The sequence below is a fragment of the Rhodnius prolixus genome, unplaced genomic scaffold (assembly GCF_049639745.1).
Source record: "Rhodnius prolixus isolate KJV_2025 unplaced genomic scaffold, Rpr scaffold_1, whole genome shotgun sequence".
In the NCBI taxonomy this organism is placed as follows: domain Eukaryota; kingdom Metazoa; phylum Arthropoda; class Insecta; order Hemiptera; family Reduviidae; genus Rhodnius; species Rhodnius prolixus.
The window spans coordinates 49,857,153-49,868,132 of NW_027411581.1; the positions used below are offsets into that span (position 1 = coordinate 49,857,153).

A 10,980-nucleotide genomic window follows, 5' to 3' on the forward strand; every position below is an offset into this window, starting at 1 on the left:
CAGTAGTTTTGCTCAAGAGATTGAAATTTTACTCAAAAAGGAGATCGCGTGTACTTTTTCGTTTTCTTTTCTTAGTACTTGATCAGAAATCAAAGCTATTACTGAAAATATGCTGCAAATACAACCACTTCATCGGTTAAAATCTGTTATGCTCTTCAACTAAATGATTTACCAAATCTATCCAATTAATTAACAAGATGGGTGCTCATTACTTAAGTCAAATTGTTATCAATAGAATCTAAAAAAGATGCACCCCTCTAGTTTTTTTTTGGAGTCAACATCATCCTTATTAAAAGTTTAAAGCAGTTCAGATCAACTCCATGATTTAGGTGAGGTTCCTTACCGAGAATATTATTGAATATTTTCGTAAAATTTCCTTATTAATATAAACACTTTCTCAAACATTTGACCTTGTCTCATGATGATCACGAAGGGAGCTACGCTTCCAGCAGGTGTGCAGTAATAACTAATATTTAAGAAATGATTTTATATTTCATCTTAAAGCAATATATTTCTGTTACTTGTCTTCAAATTTCTATCATCTCAGCTCCTTTTCGTTCATAAGCACTTGAATCTTAACATATAACACATATAATACAAGAGGCCTTGTTTTTCACGATATCTTAATATTAATTGAAGCCTTTTTTGTGCCACGAAAATGGCATTTCCATATGCATCCTACGCCGTGGTTTTAATTTCAACCCACGCATAGAAAAAGAAAATAATTAAAGTCTACGTTAAAAGTTTCTTACGATCATTAACTTTTAAAGAGCCTGACGTTCTAGTTAAATAAAATGAAGCCAGCTTTTGCCACTGGAATCGTAGAAGAAAATATATGCATAAAAAGAAAGTTATAAAATATAAGAATTGTTTCTTCTTTACCACCCTTGACTACTCACCCGTGTCCAGTGGGAGAAGTTACTAAAGAACAAGACAGGCTGCATGGCTGGAATAGGCTGTAAAACGTGCGTTCCAACATGTGACTCGAGTCTCCTGCCTACACGCCAACCAAATCTTGGTCTCGTGTTCCTTAAATATGGTTTTATTCTTTAATGGAGGTAATATTTGTTATAAGTTATTTGAAAATTTATTAATTTTTACAATAATTTATTATAGTTTTGTACAAACTCATTAAAAATTAGCTAGATATATATATTTGGGGCTTCAGATTTTTACATTATAATTGAAGAATTGATCTATAATATTATTAGGCCCTTCCTGCAAGATTTACATGGGATATATAAGACAAGGAGACAGAAAAAATGAAAATAAAACAAAGCAAAAACGAAATAATCAATAATTTGGTCCCTGATGGGAATGCAAGAATCAAAGGTGGGCATTTCGTGGCACTGTCAGATGGACTGACCTTCAAGGACACATGTTTCAGCAGACAGTTTTAGATGAAGGAATATACTAAGATCATTTGTCTTAAGGGTGCCAATTTTAGTGCTTCTTGGCAGGACCCTCGTAAATCTCGGGTTTGGAATTAGTTGTTATTACTCATTACTCTTCTTAACACAGGGGAGTATACTTGGCCCCGTTCTCTATACAGTATACACATCAGACATACCTGTACAACCCTCTACAATACTCTGTACAAATGCAGACGACACAGCCATACTAGCTACAAGTACACATCCTTCATCAGCTTCATACAAGTTACAGACACACTTACATAAAATAGAATCCTGGGCAAAGAAGTGGCCGATTAAAATGAACCCACAGAAATGCCAGCATGCCACGTTTACTGTCCGGCGGGACCTCTTCAACAGCAATCCTCTTCCTTGTACAGATCTGGTGCGCTACCTTGGGCTCTACATAGACAAACGACTTACGTGGAACCCTCACACTAGACCTTAAAAGACAAGCAACGACAAAACGTGCGAAACTACTTTACAGACTTTTTGGACGACGCTCTAAATTACCCATTGAACTCAAACGCTTAATATTCAACACTATTCTCAAACCTATGTGGACTTACGGACTAGAGCTGTCGGGTTCAGTCAAACCTACAAACATACGGACAGTACAAACATTTCAGTCAAAACTCCTCCGACAGATAGCTGACGATCCTTTCTACGTGACTAAGCTCACTCTTCACAACGACCTTAACATTCCCTTCATAGACCAACTCGCCAAGACAAAATACCAAAAATTCCAAACTACTCTTTCGACTAGTTCTAATCCTCTTGTACTGCCTCTCGCTTCCTCTGACATCCCTAATAATCCTCGCCGACTGAATAGTCCCCGCGACTTCCTTGTAGGCTGAAGATGGGTCTTCAGATGATTTAGAAATCATTATTCTCCTATCTCTCCTCTCTCCTCCTTTTATTCTTCTCCTCACACTCTCCTCCTCACATTCTCCTCTCTCATATAGAGAGTGCTACCGCTGGGTAGTTTCTCTCCTCCTGCTCTTCCAGCACCAGTTACTCATTTATCAATCATACTCTTCTCATTTACTGATTGTATACAATACAGATTGTAAATTACAAATAAATTAAAAAAAAAAACTCTTCTTAACAAAAACTTTCCGTCTAAAAGAGAGATCTCGTCCGATCACGTTGAGACCAAAGGAGATTGTAGCGCAAAAAGAACTAGTAGGGAAAGTCTTCAACCTTTTTAGAAGGGGAGGCTTCAACTGTTAGACTCAAAAGGGGAAGGCACAATAAGCCTCTAGTGGCTGCGGTGCCGTGGGGCATAGGTCCCGTCCCGTTTTCCAATCTTAATCTTCAGTCTAAAAACTATAAGGATTGATTAAACGTCAAATGGTTAAAGGAAAAAGTCTACTTTTAATTCAAATTTAAACAAAAAATAATTATGAAATTGCAATAATTTTGCTCTTGGTACGTTCAGGATGCTTTGTTTCTTGTTTCTCCTGCTTCGCTTCCAACATATATCAATGCTTAACTTTTGGATTTCCCGCAGAACATGGAAGAGATTATCAGTCGCAACTGTTGCTGTTTATACAATTATTGATTTATTATATATTGATTATTGGAGTTATTGATTATAATAAAACTTTCTGATGGCTATTTCCCTTTTTTAACCTCAAATAATTATTTAAATTTAACATAAAATAAATTGATCAAATATTAAATAAGACAAGTGCGCTATATTTATTTAACAGAGCTCGATGGTTGTAAAAACTATGCAGCTCTCTAGTCGAATCCCGCGCACAATGCCCTGGTAGTAGTGAACATGGAATGAGTTCGAAGTGACGTCATAGTCTAACAATGGGTTGTTCTCGCGACGGTAGAGATAAGGTGTGATGAGTGGTATGAGGAAGAAGAGTTGCGGTGTGTGTTGAACCATTGAGCCGTCATCGCCATCCTGGCCAGGCAGCCATACTGCCGTTCGCTCCTATGTGTGAGTGGGTAAGTAAATATGTATCTGGTTTGCATGTGTATAGTGAGATACGTATACAGTCCTCGTGTGTTAAACCCTTTCAATACCCACCCGGGGGACCCTTAACTTTGTGCCGCAGATCTCTTCAACATAACATCCAGAGTTATCCTTCTCAATGTATTTAGTACTTTATTCAAAATCTACTCTTACCGCATATAGCAGACAGAGTCATCTCTTGTTTCCGGAATCCCAAAAATGTTTATTTTTTACTTTCGGTAAGAAAACAAATAAAAACTTCTATAAGAAGTATCTTATAGTAGCTTAAATTTCAAGTCAGGTAGGATAATTATGCAACATAAGTACATAGTTGTAAAAAGTTAATGTCAGAAAGATCTCACTAGCTTTCATTCTAAAGTTTCCATGAGCTTACTCATTACTGAGGAATCCTTTGCTGTAAAATAACATTTTTTCCAGTAATAAAGTTGATGGAGCTTAGAATGGTCTGTGTGGACGGGAAGAATGCTTTAAGGAAGGAGCGCTACTCCAAGGATACATACATGGTATGTAAAGTGAAGTACAAGTTATGGTTGAAGCAAGTTAAAATTCATAAGAATGTCAACAAGAACTAATAAATTTTGTGTTACGACCAATCTGAGAATTCAAAGTAAACTTTTTTCCAAGAATCCTTCAAAACTTTCTTCCTCAGGACACCACTCACAGTCGGCAAAAGTTTATTCCTTCACTGAATGTATTGTTGATCTCTTCAACGTAGTATATTCTATTTACCACTTGGATTAAAACGAGGAAATTTAATTCTGTATCTGTGTTTGCATCTTTTGGTCGGTGCAACTTTTTGGTGCATACTTCATAATAACATATGCAACCTTTGGAGCATGGAAGAGTAATTAGTGCTTTTAACAGGAGAGGTAGCTACTTAGTATTGGCTGGTTCCCTATAAGGAAATTCACTTGATCAAGTAGATAAAACTTACTAAAGGTTAGTGACTGACCTTCGCTCTCTGTCTGCTGACCTTCAAGGTTACATTGTCTCGCTCTGACGTACTTTACCTCCGTGTCTTCAGCAAACAATATGTTTCTATTATGCGATAATTTCAAATGTCACTAACGTTTTTTGGAGAAATTGTAATATCAAGAAATGTGTTTTTTCCGTACTCTGTAACAAAGTATGCCAGAAACAAAAAATCAGAGCACCTATGTAATGTTTCTTAATTTGTTTCATTAATCTAAATACTCATTCCGAAATTGTGGATAAATCTAGGATTTAATAATTACACTAGTTAGGGAAATTCTTTTGTTCAATTTACCCAAGTTTCTTTTATTGTTGTTATTATTAATAAGACAAAGAAGTCTGAAGTATCTTCTCTCCCTAATTGTTACTCTGTCCATAGTAAACCCCAAGAACTCTTGGGAAATCCCAAGGTTTGGAGAGCCGGATCTCAAGAGAAAGTTTAGGGAATTTATTGCTTGAAGCTCAGTGGTTTCTTTTAATTTTAAAGGTGGCTGCTTCGTAAGGATGATCTGTATAATGGACCTGCAGTTGAGGCTGGGAAGAAAAGAGACATATTAGGATCAGATACCCTCCTAGCATTTCTGAGTGGTTTGTAATAAGACAAATTTTTATTGTAATAATTTTATTATAATAAAAATATTACCTATACAAATATACAGTCCGTCTTAGCTAACAAAGATGAATTTATTTAATCAGAATACGTAGGCTGGTGCTGTGTACGCTGCAGGATATGTAGCAGGATATGCAGCTGAGTAAGCAGCTGGATATGCAGCTGGATATGCAGCTGGATATGCAGCAGAATATGCAGCGGAATATGCAGCAAACGGAGCAGCTACAGGTGCTGCTGCTACTGCGGCTGGTGCGGTGTAAGCAGCTAATGCAGGCACTACCGGTGCAACAGCTGCATTGAAATTTCTTGCAACTACCTGTGAACTGTGAGCTGTTACAATTGGCGCCGGCGCTGCAGCTAACGGTGCTGCAACTAGTGAAGGAGCTGCGACTAATGATGGTGCGGCAACACTGCAAGCTATTAAGCTGCATAGGACAACCTGCCAAACAGACGTGATAAAATAAAGATTTTTCATAATTGTTTGCTAAAATGTTCTGGTACCTGACCTTAGGAACTCTGCCTATAAGCGAGATACAAAGATTAGCCTGGAAATTTCATCCTCCTGGTAGTACTTTGATCTTGAACCATATTGTATGATTTCCGAGGATGCACCGTAAGTTATGTGGCCCATTCAGGCTTTGGATGTCGAAGAGCTTTGAACTTTCCCTTAACGATTAAAATTAATTAGGATATAATGTCCTTTAATTACCAAGACAATCAACTTTCTTGTAAATGTTTCTTTTGCGCTAAGAAGAAATGATCTGCGGAAATATACATGGCTACCAGAAACTGTACTACCGATTCTCCTCCAAGTAGAAGAGGTTTCCATAATATCCATTTCCGACGGTTTTCCAGTTCTACTTGGTCGCGATACAAGGGTTGACGCATACATAATTCTCACTTCGTAAATTTCTTCTTTGTTTAGAAGCCATTGCTTTGATACCTAATACAGATGTAGATCCACACGGGATTCTAAACCCTTGTGGCACTCCATTTCAAATTTTACAACTATATGCGTCATCACCGTTTTTAATACAACTTTTCTGTCAGAAGAAATTGCCATTCTTCTATCTTTCGTGCACTTGTATTCTGCCATAGGTGAAAAGCCATCAACCTAACGTGGCAAATGTTTCAGTCTGAAAAAAGGTTGGGATTCTGCCAAAAAGATATTATTCCAGTTTCACTATTCATACGAAAATGGTAATATAATACAGTTCCCTCTAATCTAATGGTAATGTATAGTTTTTAGCTACTGTATAATATTAATTACAAGTAAAATATGTTTCAAAAATACCAAATTTGAGTTAGATTTATTAGAATAGTTAAGAAATAGTCGCGTTATTCACAACTTTTGGTTTTTTAATGCAAAATGAATTTTTTTGTTTAGTTTTATGTAAATAAGGCTCCCTATTATTATTTGTATTTAATTTATCTACCCTGTGACAAGACAAGCAGATAGGCCTAGTGGTTAACTGTGTGGTTTGTAAACAAGTCTTTTAAGTATTACGATTGGGGGGAAAACAAATGGCCACTACCTAATCTCTCGTCACAATATTTTATCAAAACCTTTACAAGTAATTTATAAAGCTCACGTTTCCATGCACGTTGCTCACCCAATTTCATTTCCGTTGTATACGGTTTCAGTGACGTCCAGTACAGATCTTATACAATGAACCAGCCCAATGACTCCCTATTAAAGAGAAGTATATTGGCTTCACTATTATCACATCCTTTGAAAAGTGTGAATACCACCTTACACTTTACTTTTACAATTTATATAATTTCTAAATAAAATCCGCAATTCTCACTTTATGCTTTTTACGAGCAATTAAAGTAAAGAAATTGAACAATAAATTTTTGTAAGTAGTTACCCAAAAACTCTTCAAAATCTCAAAAAGATGTAAAAATCCATTCTTTAAAGCGGTTGAAGTTACTGTCGGATTCGGTGGTGAGGCTAAATCGTAGTCTAAGTTTCATCTAACTGCAATTTTTAGTTTTAGAAATATATTGTAAGCACTCACACGGTGACCAATTTCTGGAAACTACTTTTTCGGACTCTGAGGACCTCAAAATGGATATTTCTGTTAGAAACACAATTTCAAAAATTTGAAATGATCGTAATACTTTCCTCAATTGAGACTAAATTTAGTTAGAACCCTTAACTGACCTTATGATGTCCTTTTTGTATTTATAGTATTTATTAGTAAAAAATAATCAGCGGCAATAAAGCACTTGTTCATCAGGGTATAAAAGTATTTGAGATGTCCCTCCTCGAACAGGAAGCCTCTAAATCAATGAATACCTCGAGAAAACCTTTCAAATGGAAGATTAAGACCAAACCTAAGTTCAAATGGAACCTTTTGCCAGCAGCCTAAAAAAGTGTAGAAAAGTCGAAATAAAAAAACGTCCATTTTAGTTGCACTTCCGAAGGACTGATATTCTTCGAGCAAGGACTTTTGGTATTACATTTTAATACCAAAAGATTAAAACTGTCCGGTAGGACAGTTGTATAAGGGTTGATAGTCAAAAACTGCAAGAAAAAGCGTAACTTTGAAAAACACCAAACTTTGACAATTTTTTTCCCTTTTTCCCAAATAAAATAGAAGAAAATTCCCAAATTTTCTTTAAAATATAGGGCAAAGCCTCTTTTATAACAGTATTTTTTTCGTAATAACAGATCTAATAGATTTCTAGAAAAAACGTAAGCAAAAACTGGAAAAAACGACATTTTCATTTTAAGCAGGTTATAGAATTCCACAATGTAAAATGACAGGTGAGCTTAACTTCACTTGGAAAAGCGTTTTAAATCAAAATATTAGGCATACAAATTAAAAGAAATCGTGGGAGCTTTTACGAGAACATCCACAAAAGATTACAAATCGGTTCAGAGAAAAGTTAAACAGCCAATGTTCGCACAGACATTAAATATAGATTTCGAACGTAGAAGTAGTAATTTTGTAATTTTGACAACAAAATAAGCTATTTATCTTTGTTGATAATGAACTAACTTTAATAAAGATTTGAAGTTTCTAAGCGATCTAAACAACTGCGGTAAGAAAAAATTGCATGTATTTGGCCAACCAGGTTGGGCCGTTGTAATGAGGTAGTCACTTATTAATGTTAGCAATTCATAATCATTTCCCTGGAACACACCTCTCCTAACAAAACTCGTTCTACTCCTGGTGGTAACGTGGACCCACCAGACGGATACAAGCCATAAAATCTCTCACACAATAAATTGAAAAAGTTTTCGATTTTTTTTCACCAAAGTCAACATAAACACATTTTACTTACACAAAAACGAAACATGATTGTCGAGGTAGTTTTCTTGGTAATTCCTTAGAAGTGACTGATGTAAAAGTGGCCTATTGTCCACCTTTTATACACTTAGGCAATATTAGTTTTGACCAATTGTGTGTGAATCTCTATTTAACATTAGTTAATTTTACAAACAGATCACGTTGTCCTCATATTGGTGGTGAGTTTATTTGTCAGTAATATTTTAGAGGGAGTAGCAGGTGAGTGTATGCATTTAGGCCCTACCCTTCACGAATAAATTAGTGTGCTTTCGCTTCGTTAAATTGCCCAATAGTTAAACGGAGTGGCGACTATTATGTGGGTACAATTGGCACAACTAGTATCTTCTAATATTTCGTAATTAGTTAGAATTGTGATGCTATAGTAGAATCTTGAATCAAAAAACATAACTGCTTTTGTTTAAAGTAGTTCAAAGCAATTTTTTTTATATACTTATTCACTAATAACTTTCATTTCTCTCAACTTTTGTTGCAAATACCTTCATTTTATCCACTGTCTATCGCCTGCAAATCTCTCATTCCTCAGTAATTGTGAATTATCTCGGAGAGTTACCAGCGAAAAGCTGCACCACATCTTTTGCACTTTTTTACTAGATGCTTATTTATGCGGTATATTTATCTCGATAAATGGTTAATTAAAAAAAAAAAAAAAATATCTACAAGTGAGTAAAATCGAGTTAATGGCTTGATTCAAGTTGAATGCTAGATTTGGCAATCGTCCCACTGTGTTATTTATTCTGGGTCATCCAGCTTGTGTAGATCTATAATGCGCAATAGGCGAAGGGAATCCCTTACGGATGATTGGTAAACGATCTTTCAAAAGGAAAGAATTCACACTGTCAGTTGTAGTGAGGCAGCCTACTAAACAGTTTTACTGCACTTTTAAATCAAAGAAGTAAGTGCTAATGATTTTCTTGAGATCGTTTACTGCATTTGAAATTAATTTAAGCAACTGAAAACTTAACTCTTTAGATTTAGTATCTCTTTAGATTTTACTCGAGATGTTCAAGTAAAGAGGATAGTTTTCGACCCTGCATAGATGTTTCGTTATATTGGTATACAATAAGATAGTTAATGTTTTTCATGATCTGTTGAATAGTTTTCTTTTAACGACGATTTAAAGTACTTCTACTTCTGTGTACTTCCACACCAATTTGGTTTGTGGATATAAAACCCGCCACAAAAAAATAGGCTTTAATTTATACGTAACCAAATATTATAATATAATATATGTTTCGGTGTGTATATTAAAAAAAAGTGGTGAAGCAGAGTAATGTTGGACTTGGTTTAAATCTACAGTGTATTTTGATTAGGAAGGGTGTAACTTCAGATTACTTAGCAGCGAGGCGAAGTAATGTTGTTGAGCACACTATTCAACCCTATAGTTGGCAAGGCAGTAACTGCCAATCACTGTAAATCAATATCAATTATACTAAACATCCATTCCATCATGATTTAGGTTTAATATTAGCCAACAGTCAAGTGTAGAAGGTGAAATTAGCAAGTCTAGAAGGTGACTGACCTGGTGAACCTATGAATATTTATAATTCACCCATTTTGAAGGGTATGAATTAATAATGCCGGCTCCTGTAGGCTGTCCATATGTGGCGACATTATTTACTTTGCACAAAAATAAAGTGCAAGTAAAGGCGCAGTTCTGGTTCTAGACCGTCCAGCAGCTAGTATAAAATTAAATAGAAATGCTTGTAAAGTTTAGTTAGCAGTAGAAATGTTTGTATAATTGACACAGTCTGATAAGACCAATATTTTTTTTTATTTTTTTATTTTAGTTTTCTGTCACTTTATAATAAATGGCTAAATATTTAAAAGTGTCATCGTTTAACATTGATCGACACCGAAGTTCAATTTTATTTCTATTTAAAAAGGGAATGTGAAACGAAAAGACCCATCGAACCTTGAAAAGCTGGTTGGAAAGCTTTTTCTGGCCCTTCACAGTGTTATTTATTTATACTAAGCATTTTCCATCTTGCAATTTCCTTTGTTTCTCTTATTTTATCATTGCCTCTTCCAGGAAGTAAACAAGAAAAGTGTGTTGGCATTTTCGTTATCCTTTTCAGATGGAATAATTTTTACTTATTGAGAGTAAAATAATTCTCCTGATTTCAATGTAATAAAAATCAAAAAACTTTATTCACTTACCTCCAGTCATTTTAAAAATTCATTGGTAGATTTCTACTTATCCTATTTTTCAGTGCATTTTTTTTTACATACGTACAATGAAGATTGTAACATAACTTTGTATATATGAGCAAATAATTCTTGTGTAATGTTTCATTTGAAACATCTATTTTGTGGTACCATAAATAAATAAAAAAATGGTCAATACATGGCCTGTGTGTGTTTGAAGATCATATTTTAAATACACCAAGTTCCACAAAGCTTAAATTTAATATTTCATTAATCTTATCCTATCACTTAATCTCTTTTTGTTTTGATTATATTCAATCAGCATAAACACCCATAACTTCCAGTTTACTATCTAAATTGTAAACTACCCTCCAATAAACCTATTTTCCTGCATCAACTTTCTTTGCATTTTAGTTCCTTAGGAACCTAATTTCTCACTGGCGGTGAGACTTCAACACAAAACATCTGCTGCAAATCTATGATGCCTAACATTCCTGTATCTTCTTTCATCACATAATTACAGCTTTCTTT

The 10,980-nt window shown here is 35.0% G+C and overlaps 1 protein-coding gene and 1 long non-coding RNA gene across 2 annotated transcripts; one reads left to right on the forward strand and one right to left on the reverse strand.

Moving 5' to 3' along the window:
- Positions 1-481: 481 nt before the first annotated feature.
- On the forward strand, positions 482-5,423 carry LOC141461545 (uncharacterized). Its single transcript, XR_012462974.1, has 3 exons — positions 482-3,905; positions 4,862-4,962; positions 5,071-5,423. It is a non-coding gene; the product is annotated as an uncharacterized lncRNA (long non-coding RNA).
- Positions 4,652-8,360, reverse strand: LOC141461529 (uncharacterized). The gene is made up of 3 exons (XM_074142707.1): positions 8,279-8,360; positions 5,018-5,423; positions 4,652-4,908 (listed from the first exon to the last, which is right to left on the reverse strand). The coding sequence occupies exons 1-2, from the start codon at positions 8,291-8,293 to the stop codon at positions 5,067-5,069; spliced, it is 372 nt and encodes a 123-aa protein (XP_073998808.1). The 5' UTR covers positions 8,294-8,360; the 3' UTR covers positions 4,652-4,908; positions 5,018-5,066.
- Between the last annotated feature and the right edge of the window lie 2,620 nt (positions 8,361-10,980).